Raw genomic sequence first — 19,003 nt, 5'->3', positions numbered from 1 at the left:
ACGTTTTAGGCAGATTTTCTACGTAAATGTTTGGGATAAACGAGTGGAATCTTTATCTGTTGTCTTTTCAGAAGAATCATGTTCAGGCTATCTACAAAATAATGTGTCACAATTTCATCCTTACATATAATAAACAAAGTAAAGATTATGTGTATTTGGCGTGCTGTCCATGGGGAGGGCTTTGATCTTGGAATTTTGGACTGAACCCAGAGTACCCAGAGTAGGAACAGGAGATGCTGAAAAAGGTAAGTCTGCTGTTTATATATATACACATGAACATGCTCCTCCAGAACTTTGTTAATAAAACATCATTTGTAGAGAAATAATAAAGGGAAGTTCACCATTGTTAATTGCTATATTTTGCAGCCCACTGTCTTTTAAATGATTTAGCAGGAATTAGTTTTCGAGCAAAACATTCTTGCGCAATAGCATGAAATACTTTTTTAGTCACTTTTTTAGGACATCTTAAAGTGACCTTGGTATTTGTTCCTTACCAACAATCCTTGAATGATGGTGTGTCTGTTTTTGCCCTCGTAGTCCACGACCTCGATGTAGTCCAGATAAGCATCAGCCCAATAGACCAATCTGCTGACCAAGTCCAAGGTGATGCCATGCGGGAAGACAATTTTACTGTCCACCAATTTTGTTCGGTTCTGTCCATCCATGTCACAGCGCTCCACTTTTGGGATCTGCCCGTAGTCGGTGAAGAAAACCTTTCTGTTGAAGGTAATGTTCAGGAAGGTTATACCCAAGTGAATATTTAGCTGTACATGGAAGGATGAAGTGCGAGTTCATACAAGTTCATACCCCATAGTTGGGTCCAGAGCAATGCCTTTAGGGTTGTAGAGTTCTTGATCCAACAGTGTCACACATGTGGCTCCATCTTTATCACATACAAAGATTCGATCATCCACGTCATCAACAAAGTAGAAGTTTCCTGTCAGCCAGTCTATTGCCATCTGTTCTACATCTGTAAGAAACAGGGAATCAGGGGAAATAGATAAAACATAGGCCATTTTGCTTATTGTGGATAAAATCTCTATTAAATACTATACATGTCCAGTTCAAATAAGTATCTCAGTTTAAATTGTAAGGACTTATTTGAAATTATTCGAGAACAAAAGAACATTTGCATTTAATTTATAACATAAAAAATACAGTTACTTTATGCCTGATAGCAAGTTACGAGATTTGAGTCTGAGTTTGAAAGCTTGGTCTTCAAGTATCCAATACAACATTTGGTCTTGTCATGGCATTGAGAACAAGTGAATTTGGTTTGAAAAGGTACCCACCCATCTTTTCAAAAATATACACATCTACCATTTCTGAATCCATTTAGTCAGATCATTGAATCTAATTAGACCATTAGCATCACGCTCAAAAATGACCAAGCTAGACTCTTCTGTAGTTACATTGTGTACTGATACAGACTTTGAAATGAAAAGTTGCGATTTTGTAGGCCAATATGGCTAGGAACTATTCTAGAATAATAATCAAGGAACTCTGCTACTATTCCACGGTTGCAGCAGGTGCAATGATATTACGCATCACCTGAAAATGCTGGGGATTATTTTAAGGCACAGTGTGATATCATTGCACCTGCTGCACTCATGGGTCGTCAGCAAAATTCCTTGATTATAACACTGGAATGAGAGGACATTTCCTAGCCATTTTGTCCTAGAAAACATCTACTTTTCATTTTGTTAGTATGCGATGTAACTACAGAACAGTCAAGTTTTACGCAGGAACATTTTTGAACGTGATGCTAATGGGTTAATCGGATTCAATGATCTATGCTAAGCCACCGCTGCTGAAAAAAACGCATATGCTGGTTAAGTATGTTTTGAAGCTGGGATGCTGGTTTAAACTGGTTTATGCTGGTCAGCTTGGACCAGCATCCCAGCTTCAAAACATACCAAACAAACATATGTTGTTTTTTTCAGCAGGGATACCTAGAACTGCTATCGCCAGACTCGGAGAACGGCTGAATGGATTCGAGTATTCCTTCCACAGCCAAATCTTGCACAATAAGATTTATTAACAAAGTAAATCAAAGGCATGCTGTATGTAAAATTCATTTATTTGCCCGACTGGTTCAGAGTAAAAATTATATTCGCGCAGATTTTGGGTTGGAGGACTCTGCGAATCGGTTTTAAAAATAGTACTAATAATAATACTGCAGTCTTGCATGCACATTTCTCTTTTTCACTTATACAATAACGCTCTTTCTATTTGAAATAGCTGAGTCAGGGGACTCTCTGGAAGCATGTGCGCATGTTACACAATTTCCATAAGAGTTGTTTTAACAGCTGTGATCGCTGTGGTTTTTGCTATTTTGAAGCTACCCACCTCTTCAATACACCTCATTTTGGCCTTAAAATGTCAAAAGTCTCAATGTATCGGAACCTCCCCTACATAAACCCCATACATACCATATATTTTAATGGGATGTTTTTCATTTCAACATTGAGTGGCTGTAAAAACATGGCAGAGGAAGACATAGACACAGTGACTGTTAAGTAATAATGGTGAAGGAGATGCAGGAAAATCCGGACAGATGGAGCGATTGAAGGCTGAGGGGTGGAGACAGAGACAGCGGTGGCCTCTACAAAGGAAAGTTGGCCATTGTGCAAGGGCCAGACGTTTACCGGAATCAAGGGCTGTATCCCCAAAGGTGTTGTTTATTTAAGAGCCGAGTCCTGCTTAAACTTTTCCAGCTGCCCGGACTGAAAGCCAGTGATTAAAAACACAGATCAAAAACACCAAAAAGAAGGAGAAAAGAGCAAGTGTACAAATGAAGGTTGAGGAAGACGAATGGGTCTTAGAGCAGCTGCTGTCTGAACAATGCAAGAATAGAAGAACGCCACAGAGACGAACCACAGAAACAGTGGGCTGAGAAACCTGGCTTGGCTCTCATTGTAATTCCAAGTAAAATTGTAGGTCTCAGTGGAAGGAGGGTAAGAAATTCCAGTTGTGACACAACCTTCCCTCCACACTGAAGAAAAACAAACGCTCTTATTATTCTAGCTCTCATTTCCTGAGACAGCTTCGTATGAAAATACTTTGAGGCTAACAAACTAAGGTCCGAGTTTACATCTTGAAACTTTATTTTATTAATAGTGGAGTTTGTTTAAAGCTGCAATCTGCAGACAGTGTATCATTTCAAGAATGAGATCTGGAGTTCAAGACGAAGGCCATCTGACGATATGAGAAGTGATCTGGCATCTGTCCTGACCAGCCAGCCTTACAGCTATGAAATGAGTCGTATTTCTAGCCACACTGAAGGCAAAAATGTTGTGTGACTATCATAGCCAGTCAGAACGTATTTGATGTTTGGAGTGGGATTTCAGACCTCCAACTGGCAATCGTAATGGTCACAGCTACTAGTATATGGTTTACTTTTTTGTAAACCTGATCCAAGTCTAGTATTTCTCAGCATCTGAGCATCTGTGCAACTGTTACATAAGTGTGTTGATGGCTAAACATTGCTGAAGAACATGTTCTAAAATCACTGTAAACCAGAGATTATTGTTTTAACTACTTTGTGGCTGTGCTACAGCATATGCATAGGTTGAGATCCTGCCCCAATCCTGCTCCTCTCTCGTTTAAGCACAAAACAACTTGTTTTAACGTAATTAACGTCAGACTGCACACCAACATAACAAATTAAAGTCTGATGTCAAACTCAGTCTGCTCTAAAAGCCTCGTACCAAAACTTGGTGCATTATTTGAAACTCTATAAATACCAAATATGACTCCTTGGAGCTTAGAGATTTGGGCAAAAGGTGGAAACCATTAAAGAGAGGCAAGTAAATAAATGAACATATTAAAACGCTATCAAGACAGAGCACAGATAGCTAGAGAAAAATGGTGAGGTACTAGATATTAAGACCAATACAATGCCCTGAATGTTGGCAGAGCCAAAAACGTGTGGCGGAAGCCCTGGAGCATGAGCTGATTCAAGCACATGACCGTTTAAGAGGCTTTCCGGAAACTTTTGTACCAAGCAGACCTTATGTCAGAGAGCCGCTCCCTTCTACTTTATCCCACATTACTTCATCACACATCCTGTCTTTCCTCTATTTATGCTGAGACACACCAAATTTTAAAGCTAGAAATAAGTTTACTTGAACGCCGCAAGTCAATAACACTCTGACATTTCCGGCAAAAACAAAAAAAAAAAATGTCTCGCTCTAGCCAAAACATCTAAAAATTCTTACAATCAAGAAGGAGACAAGATTTCAGAAAGAAATCAGAAATCAAGTCAAAATTAAGTGAGTTTTTGCCCACTTTAAGCAAAATAATTGGCGGAGGGGCGGACCACAATGTCTGGAAAATGTTCCACAAAACAGAATATAAATATGCTGCAGCAAACCCCAGCAACCTACACAAACCACTCATAAAACACACACATAAACACAGAGACATATGGACATGCGGATAATGGCTTCCGGAAAAGTGCAGTCCACCCAGATGCTGTATATCACAGACTCAACAAAGCCATCCCAGCAGATTCAGGCCACATATATGTGAAAGTGATTCAGAAAGCCAAGTAAACTCCATAAATACAGCACACATAGCTCTCCCATGATTTATTTTTATTTAGCATAAAATAAGCTGGTTGCATCAAATACTTACAATATCGTATTGAAATAGAGATTTTGGCCGGATACACAAAAAAAAAATGATTCTGTATTTACAGTTTACTGGTGTTTTACCAGTACTTTTTAATTTTTACACTGCATTATGTTGTGCTATAGAGCTAACAGAAATGTCTCTAAAATTAATGGATAATTTTAATGTCTATAATTGTAACAAACAAATAAAATAATCTTAATTATCATAAATGTGCAATATATTATATTAATATTATAAAATGCCATTTTTATAATTTTAATATCACATTAATCTGAATATTTTGGTCTAACGATATTTTCCTCACAATAAAACAAGTGTAATTTATTACAATTGTGATAGCCAGGAAATAACATTGTACACTTATTATTTAGTAGTAATTAACTGAATTTTATTATTTTTGAATGTTTTTTCAAAAGCAGTATTGTAATAGTGGTATATAACAGCAGTATTAAATAATGGCCTTTTAAGGTAACCAGTTAAAATGTTAACATTTTATTTGACTTTTATATACAAAATGGAACTGGAAAAATAAAACAAAAAAACTTTTATATATCAATCCACCTGTGTGATGGAAAGCATCTTGAGTAAAACAGCTTAATATTTATCGAGCTAACCGGAAGGAACGAGATCTGGTTAGCAGAATATTCTACGTAGCGTTATCGGTTGTTGAAGTAAAGAGAGAATACAGCACTATCCTGCTCTGTGGTAAAAATAAAAGAGAAGAGAAGAGGAAGAGTGGAAAACATCTGGTTGTCTCATCTGTGTGTCACGCTGAGGTCATGAATCACGGCAAACACATTTCCTGTGTGACCCTTCCAGAGACCGCTACGACAAACCCGGCAGCCAAAAGAGATCAGAACCCGGGTTCAAGACTGCGCTTCAGTTTTAGAGCCTTCTGGAAAAGAATGGCATTTGAAAAGACATAATGTGAGATCTGTGAAAATACCAAATCACTTTATCATTCACGCTAACCGCAAGAACTCTAAACGCAAGTTTGTTCGAAAATCTTTATCATCCAGATTGCTGCTTTCACCTCTTCATTATTATTCTCCCTTTAGTTTTTCTTCCTCTCACACGTGTGGCAGGCAGCCATATCTTTAACACCGAGGGCAGGAACTCAATAAATGGCAACAGGAAGCCAATGATCTCTTTATAGCTTCCTAGCGAGGGCACGATGCCGCAGTCAAGCCTGTGACCTCTGACCTGTGCGCGCGTGTCTAAGAAATCAATGAAAAATTAGGCTGCTTTCAAACTAACCAGCACTTAAACCTGAAAACATTTTAACTCCGTGAGAGACAGGTCAGAAACGAACTCCGTGAAAGTATGTGGACACAAACACTCTGCATGTCTGCATACTTGCGTAAAGTACATTTCTGGCCTAAATTTCCATCTGGCCGGTAACTGAGTGCCAGAGTTGTTGTAAGACCCAAAATATGCTCTCCAGGTTAGCGGAGATATTTCCTGTCGAAACTGGTGCTCCAACTATAGAAGACGACTGAGAAAGCAGGTCTGAAACTGAAAAAATTTGAGTAAAAGAGTGTTTATGAGTGAAATATGTGAGCCTGGAGCACAAAACCAGTGTTGAGAAGCACAGGCATATTTATAGCAGTAACCAACAATACAATGTATGGGTCAAAATATCCCCAAAATCATTAGGATATTAACTAAAGCTCATGGTCCATGAAGACATTTAGTAAATGTCCTACTGTAAATGTTTAAAACTTAATTTAGTCACATGCACTGCTAAGAATTTCATTATTTAAGTGCATTTTGCATTCTCAGATTTTTGTGATTTTATCAAAGGCTTATTTATTCAGCTTCCGGATGATGCATGAATCTCAATTTACAAAAATGTACCCTTACGACTAGCATTGTGGTCCACAAATGTCTGCGCCAACCGATTTATTTTTGCTGCACAAGTTGCAGTGCATTCTGGGATTACAAGTGGGTACTCTTTTACAATCCCAGTTTCTAGTCATTTCCCAAACAATGCAAACTTGTTCTGCTCTTTTTCCTATAAAATCTTTCAATCTGTTTCTCAGAAATCTGCTCTCTTTTATTTATCCCATCTTTTTCATAGAACTTGCAACCATAGTTGCTTTTGGGAAACTCACCCCAGTTCAGCTAGCTGCTAAATGCGCTGAAGTAGCACTGCACCATACAGGTCAGCGATGCATTTATTGTCCTGCATATGCTCATGGAAATCAGTATTGATCACTGCAGATGAGTGAATCGAGAATCAGGTGCTAGCACAGACAACATATGCAAATAAACATTACTGGAAGACGATCTTGAAGGTTTTTAATGAAGGTTAATGACGCATTGAGAAAATAGTCTCATACTTAATGAGGAAAAACATTCCTGAGAAAACTGAGCAAAAATAATTTGGTGACCAAAACGTAAGATGAACTTGTATCTGTAAATCAACAAGATATTGATAAACTAATAAATATCATATATAATATCAATATTCCTCAAAAGCCTGATGAAAAGTTGTTTCAAGGGCCAAATGGCATTGTTCCTGAGAAATAGACAAAAACTGAATGCAGTTCAGTCACACAGCAGGCATTATGGGTATATAAGAACTAAAAAAATATTAGATCAATTTTTTTTATATCAGTCGATATCAATATTTATAGTCTAAACGGTCTGTGTGGCACGATTCAAACGAGTTTCATTTTGCTTTTGGCACATAAACCTCATATCGAACTTTACATCAAACTCTTCATATCATTTTATCAATGACAATTATATCATGATACTTATCGAATTATCACGCAGCCCTAGTCTGGCCTACACACAGAGAGAGAGAAAGAGACACACACACTGCTCTTTTTCAGTTTAGCATGAAGAATGAAAGGAAAATTTCTGCTCTTTTAATGTAGTCTGAGTCTCAGCAATGTGAAGAGCCGGTCTGCAAGACGACTGAACACACACACACACACACACACACACACTTTGAGCTGTCTTCATGCTAATGCTCAGACTGATGATTAATACTGTAAATATTTCCAGCTAGCTGCAGACAGAATCTCAATGTTTTCACTAAAATACTATTTTACAATACTGTGAACTACACAAGGATGCAAATATAGGACAGAAACCAAATATTTACAAGGACAGTTCACCCAAAAATGAAATATTTACTCAACCTTTTGTCATTCCAAACCATTTCTTCCATTAAACACCAGGGGAGGTGTAGCAGAATGTTGACCTTTGTTCTTTTTCATCGGACTTCACAATGCAAGAAATGTCGGCTCACCTTCTACAGTGTTGATGTCGGTGTTTAAAACCAAACACACCGATACTGACGGTAGTCAAATGTTCTGGCAATGCCAAAAAAAGGCTGTAAAGTCATGGAATCTTCAGATTTCTATGTCTTCAGGAAACTGTTTAGCCTGTGTGGACTACCGTAGGCCATTTCTCACAACTGAAAGTTGACAGTCGACCAGTAATAAAAATGGAGGGTGAGAAAATATTTTGGATATGTGTGTTGGCATGTCCATGCCAAGAGTATCATCTGCCTTTGAGTAGAGCATACACACGTCAGGCTCTGTTTAGGAGGGATGAAAGCCAGGCGTCTGGGCCCCACAGATTGGGTCCCACTGTGGTCATGAAGGTGGCAGGTGGAGTTGGCTGAGTAGCTTGGGACAGGCTTGTCCCGATCTCAAGCTTTACTCACTAGCTATGACGCTCTCATGCTGGATCGGGAAACATGGATTTCAGCTTCTTCCCACTGTGGCTGAGAACATTTTGTTGGATCCATCTGGAACGTGACAGGAGTAAGGCCGATGTCAGCAAGCTCGCCTCCTCCCATATCCGGAGTTGTTATGTCTCATGGCACAGCCAGTTTACGGCCAGTCACAGTTATGTATCTCTCTCCTGGCGCAGAATCATTTATACCATTTTGACTTCCATGCCAAGAACATTCCTTTTAAAGGCCCTTGATAAAAGACATGACAAGTATGACCAGGAGATCCGCCACACCACAAACCTTGCCCTCCGTGCCACAAAGTGAGGGGGTCCTTCCATTTTCCACTCCCTCTGAGCTATGATGTCTATGGACTGGCATCAGTGGCTGAACTTTCTGGTTATCCATATTCCAGAATGTAAGCAAGGGGACCACCAACCCCATCCAGGGAATGCAATATCGTGAATGGACCAAGAAGCGGCCCTTGAACTGCCCTGATACACATGCATGCTGTGAGAACTAAGAGGCAGCATGCACCTCTCCATCTCAACTAGCATTCCATTCCAACCTCTTTTGGCCAATATAGCTCTAAAAAATAGGGAACAGGACGGGAAGTCAAGATGGAGGACATCTCTAAGACCTAAGGCTTCCCCCAAAACTGCTGATTCGAGCCCAGCTTCTCAGAGGCAGGGCAGGAGGAGCCACACTCTCTTTCTGACCCTGCTTTATGCTTGGGGTAGCTACAGGGTCAGAGGGGAGATTCTAAGGCACCCAATTTTGGCAATTTATTCTACTCAAATGCTACTCTCTGAATCCCCAACTCCCTGAACTTTAACCACTGACCCGAAAGAAGTCCCAAAACGTCTAGTCCGCATCAATTGCACCACTCTAAAGGATTGACCTGAGGTATATTTAGGTGTATGGTGGTTGAGGATATGGCTTGTGTGCTATGTGAAACTGAGCTTTGCACATGAAGGTATATGCTGGTTTAGGATGGATTTTTGGAGGATTTCTTGGCATTGGTCGAGGATAAGCATTGCTCACTCTTTTAGAAGCAGCTTTGCACTTATGTTGGCTCTGAATGCGCTCTATTGGTACAATTTTATGCGCTAGTTAAGGTTGAGCGACCATCGCTCCATTTTTATTTTTGCTCCTTCTAACACATGCTTTACACATGGAACTCAACCAAAGTGAGCTTTTTACCATGTCAGCTACTGTCACATCTGCAAGATGCATTTGCACCTTTTGCCCGCTGAGTGTACTTTAACAAGTTATCAAAAAAACTCAATAATAGCAGTCAGCTTTGCCTTGCCAGTGGGTTACATTTGGCAGAAATCAAATAAAAACATCGTAGTTTAGATAATTTTCACAGAATCAAATGTAGTAGCCTGCTCACGAGGTTATGTGCATTTGTTATTTGTAAATAATTTCATAAATGTCAAGCTTGTGAGTCTGTACTTATGTTTACTATGCCACACAGTATCATACCATACCGTAGATTCTTACACACATGACAGGTGTGCAGTATTATTTATATAATATAAATCATATGTTATATTACCTTAAACAGCCTAAAAAAATGTGGCATCAGAATTATAAAACTGGTAGCCTGTTCAATATTTATAAGCTAAATGTCAATAACCAATACAACACAATCTCATTTCTCATAGCATTGCATATAGATTTATATGCTGGTTGGTATATGATTACATATTTCGGTTGAGGTCGAGCTGTGCTCTCTACCTATTTTGCTCACAGAATTATATACAGTATATACATATATATATATATATATATATGCTACAGTTATGCTGGTTGATTATATGATTATACGTACTGGCTGAGGTTAAGCATGGCTCTCTCCCATGTCACTTTCACAGATTGAGGTTGAGTGTTGCTTATTGTTATTACTCTCACAGCTGTTATGCTGCATGAGGATGTAGCCGAATTTAGCGCTCACGTTTTCCCTTCTTATTCTCATCCCTGCAGTATTATTTTCCAGGCTGAGGTGGTATGTTATGGAGATATTCTTTACAGAGAGATTTCAAATAGAATATTCTTTTGGTTGCCTTCCACCTCCTCACTCAAGCCACATTCTTGCTGTTGGGGAAGGAAGAAGTAGCAGTGACGAGCCTTTCAAGTAATTAGGAGCATAGGTAGCTTGTGCCTGCTTCACCTTTTTTTGGCATCCACCTAGTGGTGGTGCTTGTAGATGCTGGTGTGATCCATCTGCTAGGACGTATCCTACCCATACAGCTAAGGAGACTGTTGCATCCGGTGACTTTTTTAGACCATGGGAATGGGTGTTTGTCAATATTGCACTCCATTCGTTTGAGAGTCTTGGATGGATTTGGATTTGGTGTTCAGCGTGGATTATCTGGTAACGCGAGGTGCACACAACCTGGCTTCAGGTATATGTTTTCACTTAAGAGGTGGGATAAGAATGAGATTTTCTCAAATGTCTCTTAAACAAATGTGACAAAAGTAATATTCATTAATTGCAAACTGCTTTCGATAAAAGCATCTGCTGAACAAATCATTTTAACTGTATGAAATGTGAACGATACGCTGGAAAGGAAAATATGACTTTTAGATTTAGATCAATAACAACTGGGAAACTCTGCCAGCATTTATTCAGCTTCATATCACTTCATTGACTTTTGTTGCTTGAAGAAACTTTAGTAAAGATATTTTTTAATATATCCTCCATTCCTGTCCATCTGAGACACTCAGCATGGGATGGGGTTTTTTTTTTTTTAAATACACAATACATGATATTCAGTGGGGGTCAAAAAGATTTGAATATTAAGTATTTTCAGCAGCTAAAATGGTTTTATGTCGTTTATTTCTCCCTCTTTTCTAAAAAAAAAAATTTGGCATTCATTGGTGAGTCTGACAAGAGCCAGTGCTCCACACAGAGATCATAATCTTCCAATCTGTCTGGGACGACACGAAGAAACGGAACAAACTGAGACAGACTAAATCCAGAAGAACTGTGGCAAAATCTCCAAGATTTGTGTGCATTTCCTTAATTATAACGACACAGAGTGAGGGATGTGCTTTCTGTTGTGAAATCAGAGCAGCGTGACTTACGGTGTAAGCTGAGGGAGGTGTTGATGGTTCTCTCATCTGTGAAGCTCTTGAGTCCTGTGATCTTCGCGCACTTCAGTCGCGTGCCCGCAGGGGAGTCACCCACATTGATCCAGCACACTGTTTCCTGCACATACAGGAAGTCCATGGCTGTGGTCTGTTTTGTGCTTATGTAGAGTGATGGGCTGCTGGAGCCACTCAGAGAAGTGATCTGGATGTTCTGAGAGTTGGCGATCAGTAAGACGGGGAGACGATCCACAGGCACTACGGCAAGAGGAAGACATCTGGTTCATCTCAAATATAATAACAGTTCAGTAATGAATTAAAGTCTTGGCTGATGTGGATGCATATATGTAAGGGAAGCAGAAACGGAGAAGCTCTAGTTTATCTTATCTTGGACTGTTATGTTTGTCTTACCGTTCTTGGCCTTGCAGGAGCGGTTGTCTGGTTGAACTAGATAACCTTCCACACAGGAGCAGGTGTACGAGCCGTCTGTGTTTGTGCACGTCTGACTGCAGGTGCCGTACACTGTACATTCATCAAAATCTGAAGCCACACAGACACAATAAAAGAATTACAAACTATCCAATATGCTAGAAATAGCTGACTGTACTTTTTAATGGCAAGACACCCGATTCTACGTTTTACATTCTCTTCATATTGATTATACAATTAATCTCTCTCAGCTGTAAGTCTGTACTGTTTCTATCACAGGAGGCTATACTCATGATAGTGTGTGTAAGCGCAACCGACCTTTGCAGGTCTTTCCGTCTTGGCTGATCTCGTAGCCGCTCTTGCAGTAGCACATGGCTCCGGTGCGTGTGACAGCACAGTTGTCCTGGCAACCGGTGAGAGTACAGTTGAGCGCCAGTTCTACAGAGATCAGAGCAGAGGACGGCTAGAGGTCAAACAACACAACACTGCCCATCAACACCCGCTACAGAGACTTCACGAAGACCGCAAAGTTCAAAGCAACAACCAAAAATATTTCACATGGGTCTAAAAAGCAAGTGACATACATTGCATAAAATAATATGAAATCTCATGAGCTCTAGGTAACACTTCAGTCCGATGGTCCACGTTAGACATTCTACTAAGAGTAAGTAACTTTGCAACTATATGTCAACTAGTAGTCTTTAGAGTATTAGTAGAATGTTTGCTTAATATCTTCTAGAATTTTATTTCGATGGTTCCGCAATGTACCGACAACGAGAATCTTTGCATGTCAGCTATTTCTTAACAGTCTACCTCAGAGTTAGCAGATTAATGAGAATTAGCTGACATTTAGTTAACATGTAATCGCAAAGTAAAAATAAAGTTTAACCGAGTTTTGTTTTTATCTAATAGTAACAGTTTTTCGTCACTTACTAAATAGCAATGCAGAAAATGCTAGACTAAAAGCACTAGAATCAAACTAACATCTGCTACAGAGTAATTCACCAAATTCACTTTTGTATTTCATTTTTAAAGGTGTATTAGAATTTAACCCCAAAACAAACCACAATGCATAATTCAAAATATGGGTAAAACATGTGCAAAAATCAATGCATATTAACATGGTACATTTTTTTAACAGATTTTTCTTAACGATAAGATAGCGTAGCTGAACATATCGTTTTAAATGTGGGCTAATAAGCCTGTGGTTTTAGCAAATGGTCTGGCTGGACTAGAGGTTTTTAATGTTGAGTTTAATTATGCCGGCTCGAAACTTTTTTTTTTTTTGTTTTGCACGAAATGGCATCATCGACCGACTTGACAAACCACAGAGTGACTGAAATGAAATAACAGCACCTGGTACCTCAGCAGGCGGTGAACAGAAGTGATGTTAACAACACAAACACACACATACACACACCTGTCACAGAGCTCAGGGGACGCCACAAACGTGAGTGTTCAGTCAGAAACAAATGAGCCTCTAGATAAACTGCATCAACAGCTCGCAGCAGCTAAGCTAATATGCTAACAGCTCTTTATGCAGTTTATTCCCTGTTGAAAAAAAAACTGCATTTGATTTAGGTTAGGTATGTTGTGAAGCTGGGATGCCAGTTTAAGATGGTCTAAGCTGATCCTTGGTTTATTAGCTCATAGCACATGACCAGCATACCAGCAAAGGGCCAGCATAAATTAGCAAAGGACCAGTTTAAACCAGCATCCCAGCTTCGAAACATACCCAACCAGCATCATGGTGTTATTTTTTTTTAGCAGGGCAATTACACGCTCAGTTCAAAAAACAGTGAGCTGTCTCTGCATGAAGTATTTTAAGACATAAGTCAACTTTTGACATGAACACTTTTCCAAAATTTCTGAACACAGCCTATACACGCTCATTTTAACTCTGTGGAAACCAACAAGTCGATATACAATCACAGCATAAAGTATGTCAGCATGTGTTTTGTTCAAGTTGAACATGTGAAGCAGGATCTTCATTGCTAATCCTTAAGAGGATTGAATGGAAATTTGACAGGGATTTTGCCTTAACTTCACATTTCACCACACAATAACACACAAGTACTCTGATGGGTGAAAACACTCTTCACAAACGTTACATCCCAGTATGAACAGTTCTGTGTTTCAGCTTTCATGCAATTTGTGCACGATAAACATTCATATATCAGGTATTTTGTTCTCTACATACCTGTATATAGCCTATCCACCGAAATGAATACTGTTCCCCAAACCGTACAGCACTGCGCTTGCAATGCCAAGAAAAGAATTTGGATTTCCAGGTGATGTGAATATTATTGACTAATGCTGACCACTGAACTGTTGACACAGATTCACTGATCCTCGAGGTATAAGATCAGATCGCATAGTATCTAAAGTGACACATGTCCTCATACGTGAAGCGGTGCAGAGCTGATAGCGTGCTTCCAAATCACAAATTTGATGATCAAGCAATTCAAATTTGGAGAAAATGCATTTTATGGAGGGAAGCAGTATTAGACGGCGTTGGGAAGCCACCGTACAACTGCAGTTTACAAAGCCACTCACAATATAGAAACAATGTGAAATTATATGCACAATCCATTTTATTTCAGTAAAATAAAGCCTTAAGCTAAAGGTATGTGGAGTGGCACTGTGGCAAAATGTGTTACACAAAAATAAAATGTAAAATCATAAAACGACAAGTAGCTTGCGAAGAAGGATTGTTTCATTATTTTGTTGATGGCTTAGCCCATCGTTACAGATTATCACTGTATCAGATCCTAAATAATGAAATATGAATATTTAAAGTATGACTTAACAGCTTGTACATATGTCGTTGCATTTTTAACTTCAATTGTTTAATAATAATAATTCGTAAGTTAGTTCTACTCAACCATAACGATTGCTATTCACATCAGGCAAGGTGCTAGAAACTATAACTTGGCAAGGATATTTATAGGCAAACTAGTAGTAGAAGGTGGTTAAAAGATTAGCAACAAACAATGGACTTACTCATAAAACAAAGTCTTATTCATTTTATTTATTTGTTAGTTGTGATCACACAGTTACCAATAAATGTGGATCAGTCTTGTTCCTTCACTAACAGAATTTTCTGAGATAACGAAACATTCATATTTCCATCCATGATGGCAGCCTGTCCTGGCCCAGAGACAGGAAAGCAAATAATTATACAAACCAAATAATTATCCTGTTATTCCTGTGCTTTACAGTTGGGATGTGATTGCTGTTGAATGCCATTTTTCTTATCTGAACTGTTTCACTTTCTACTCATCTATTAACAAATCAATACTTCCAGTAGTCTTCTGGCTTATCCTTGTCGTATTTGGCAAACTTTAGACAGGCAATATTGCTCTTCTTGGAGAGAAGTGGCTTCCTCCTTGCTGGAGTATCCTGCTGTGTTTGCACATCATTCATGTTCAGTGTTGGTCTGAAGCCAATGCGAGAGACGCCTGTAGATCCTTGCTACCCAGAGGTTCTTGCTACCCAGAGAATAGTATGTATCTCAATCACGGATGGTCACTTTTTGTCAGTAACGGTGGTGAAACTACCCCATGGACACCGAATTCTTCAAAGATACCAGCGTTTTCCACCCTCGACAACTTTTTATCAGACGTTTTGAGTGAAGCACGGCTAGTTTTCATCCAGCCTGTGTCCCTCCTATAGAGAAGTGCTGCTAACTAAACGAGACTGGCAGCTGATTAGTGAAGTTTAGATACAGGGGTTTTGTTACGCCATTAACTTTTTTACTGTGACATTCTTTTTGTGAAGAATACTTTTAAGTGAATAGTGTAAATATATTAAGGGCATATATTTAAAAATGTATCCTTAATGTCTCATGCAGTTTTGCTCATTAAGTACATTTATCTTCTATAACGCTTTTACTTCATAGACTATTAAAACATCATTTCTGCTGTTTGGCCTATGGTTTATTTCAATGGAAATTTGAACTATGCAAGTTCAGCTGGTATCCGTTTCAGGCCCCGAGCTCTATTTTTCACAGAAAGACTGATATTTTTAATGCTAGTAATATTTTTATATAGCTATATATAAGCAAGCGATGTTTGTAGTCATTACCTCTGCAGTGCGGCCCCTCGTCTCCTCCATCAGTGCAGTCGGGGACGCCGTTACACAGCTTGCTCATGTGAACACACAAGTCTGAACCCAGACACTGATGTTCATTCGGAGGACACCGCGACACTCGGTTATGAGGACCTGAGAGAGAGAGAGAGCAGAAAACAGAAGCATAAAGACGATGATACGACAGACGTGCCTCAAAATCTTGAGGTGATATGCTGAAATGGCTCGACAACATTACGTTTTTAGATTTCCTGTAACAATCCCAAATCCTTCTTTTTTTAACCTCATATAACAGATGCATCATTCCGTGTCATTTTCTTTCTCGCTTTTAAACACAGTTGGTTGAATATCTCAGTTTATGGTTTTGTTATGACTGTGTCCATAAGTGTGCAGTCATGTGTTTGTCTCTTGAGTCACTGGATGAGCTGTATTTGTGTGTCTGGGCTCTCATCCGCTCTGGAGTGGACAGATCGCTGGGCGCGGAGTGCAAACGAACCAAAAGTCCCCAAATTATTGACCAGAAATGAGCAAACGTGTTATTGCAGAAAGATGATGCAACGCGGCAGAGTTTAAAACAATAAATGCTCCATGAACATCTAGTTTGCGGATGAGATCATGAATTGAGCGCCAGTACTAACAAATATCAGCAGTGCTGTGTTAAGTCACTGATTTAGCACGCTATAAAGCAGGTTTTTAATAAGCATGTGGGAACGGATGTGTACGATCTTCTGTCAAAATGCATTCTCATATGGCAGTTTCAGTCTACTACGACATCTTTAAGTGGCTCTTTAGCACTTGTTTATTTGAGCAGCACGTCAACTGGAACAACCAATGAGATCAAGCACCAAGCAATGAAAAGATACAGGAAATGTTCAAACCCATTAGTGATGTTTGCTTAGGTGAGTATTAGCGAAAAAAAGAAAAAAAAAAACTTTTAAGGCACTACCGACATGAATTATATCTCAAATCTCATTTGTTATTATATTTTAAAACAGGTGACATATTGTACGTTTAATAAGTTTAGTGTTCAGTTTAGTGCTATGACAGATATAAAACCAAAATATTCTAAAATATAGTTTACATTTATACTGATAAATAGAAAAGCCTATTTGACCTATGAATGAAGTATGTATGTTTACTTGTTCTGTTGATAGAGTCTATTAAATACTATTTAGGCTAAATACCAGGGTTGCCAGGTCTGAAAAAGAAAACCAGCACAGACACTATTCAAAACTAGCCCAAAACTATCGTGTTCAACCACTCTAACCCACAGCAACAGTGTGAAAGTACTTGGTAACATTGCCGCTCTTTCTCTGTTGTTCTTGTGCTCTGAAACTTTTGCCAGAGAGTTGGAGTTAAAGTTCATGGGGATCTGGGAATGTGCTATCTGTAATGATTTTTTTAAACTGCCTGTGATCTGCCTCATTCTGGAGGTTTAAAAGTCCTGCTGGAGGGTCAGGGGACACCGGTCTTTCTACAATCCTAAAGATCTGTTAAAGCATTAACAGTACACACATATATTGTGTAAACTTTTATTTTGGATGAGATGAATTGTTTGACAGCACTACAAATACATCTAGCCAAACACAAAGACATGTCATCAGATCAAGAAGCTTTGAATAATATTACAAAATAGTTTGAAACTTTAATAACGGCAGCTGTTCTGGGACATAATTGAAAGCCTAGCTTTGGCATTGTTGCTCTCCCATGGGTCCTGCAAGCGTGGGGAATTGTGGACACCTTGCACAGGCGTGTGCTGAGAAAATAAGCTTCTTGTAATATTATGATCACATGTGGCGTTCCAGAGGATCCGGAGGTGGAAACTTTCATCGAAAGGGAAACACTCGGCCAGAAAACCTCAGCAGCATGGAAAACTCTGAAATAAGACCCATCACATGGGGAACGTGACCTGGGGCCCCTAAGACAAGACCACATGCCACTCAGACAAATGAGGCAAAGAGTGAGATTTTCAAATATAAAGACAGTCTAGTGCAGCTATTACATGCTGACAGCTTGTTTATTTCTCAAATTTATAGGTAACAGATGCCTGAATCTCCATATGAGTAAAACTCAAACCAGGTAAAGCAATTTAGGGCAAGGGTCAAATATTTAGTGAAATCAGATTTTAACTGAAAGGCTGAACTGTGTTCTGATAAGGATAGGTATTTGTCTTAAACATTAGGCCATCACGTGTGTTTTGTCATTTTCAATGATTCAAATGGTTTTGTACCAATTATAGGTGCCACTTCCAGTTTTTTGGAAACTTTGGGAATTTTAAATCATAAGTACAAGTTTTATTTGCAGTATATGCCATTAATTCACTGAAACGCTCAAATGATCGTTTTTCTCCTCAAATCCTTAGGTCTCCATCCAGCGTTGTTTGTTTTCATGAGAAAATACAAGTTATCTGTGTTATCTGTGAAAATGACAGAAATCACTTTAAAATCGTTTCACAAAACAAATGTTAATGAACATGACAAGAGCTGACAGAGGGAGGAGCCATGATGAAGGAATTGATGCCGACTCCAGGGGGCATGTGGAGAAGGAGCCCAAAGCAGAGGCCAAGAGCCAGTGGGCCAGGGCAACGGGGAGGATCCGGGGGGTCAAGGTGAAGCAAAGGTGACCGATGCAGAGACAGAGATCCAGAAGGCCACTTGGAGCTGGAGCGACAGGGAACTGCGGTTGTGGATGCAAAGAGAAGCCAAAGGACGAGGCATGACTCGAGGAGTGGAGTCAACGATAGATCAAGGCACCAGAGGTGGCAGAGATCTAAAAAGGGTGGGAGGGCGCAGCAATTATTTGTGAGCCTCCAACAAGAAGAGAAAAACACAGTGAAACGCTGCTTACTTTTAGGGTCCGGTCTAAGGTGGAGCGCATGAAGATGACAGATGATAATAAAGAGTCTTTACAAATTTATGGAGCAGCATATACAAGGATCAGGTGAATACAAATTAAGCAGACAAGGACTAAGCAAGGGCATCGGTCAGGCAAACCAACGCAGAAACAATGGAATTGATCCCCTAATCTTGCACAATTCAAGTTCACCAACTTGTGATACAG

General features: G+C 39.3%; 1 protein-coding gene across 1 annotated transcript in view; it reads right to left on the bottom strand.

Moving 5' to 3' along the window:
- lrp1aa (low density lipoprotein receptor-related protein 1Aa) overlaps positions 1 to 19,003 on the bottom strand; it is a 106,127-nt gene that overhangs the window by 67,335 nt on the left and 19,789 nt on the right. Inside the window, exons 3-8 of the mRNA XM_043251829.1 lie at positions 15,941 to 16,078; positions 12,173 to 12,292; positions 11,837 to 11,965; positions 11,423 to 11,683; positions 808 to 970; positions 495 to 717 (exon numbers count right to left, since the gene is read on the bottom strand). Of these exons, the coding sequence (XP_043107764.1) occupies positions 495 to 717; positions 808 to 970; positions 11,423 to 11,683; positions 11,837 to 11,965; positions 12,173 to 12,292; positions 15,941 to 16,078 (1,034 nt within the window). The remainder of the gene's footprint in view (positions 1 to 494; positions 718 to 807; positions 971 to 11,422; positions 11,684 to 11,836; positions 11,966 to 12,172; positions 12,293 to 15,940; positions 16,079 to 19,003) is intronic.

This window comes from Puntigrus tetrazona, chromosome 11 (genome assembly GCF_018831695.1).
Source record: "Puntigrus tetrazona isolate hp1 chromosome 11, ASM1883169v1, whole genome shotgun sequence".
NCBI classification, from domain to species: domain Eukaryota; kingdom Metazoa; phylum Chordata; class Actinopteri; order Cypriniformes; family Cyprinidae; genus Puntigrus; species Puntigrus tetrazona.
Note: the sequence above shows the minus strand (reverse complement) of the source record. Positions and strands in the feature narration are given on the sequence as shown.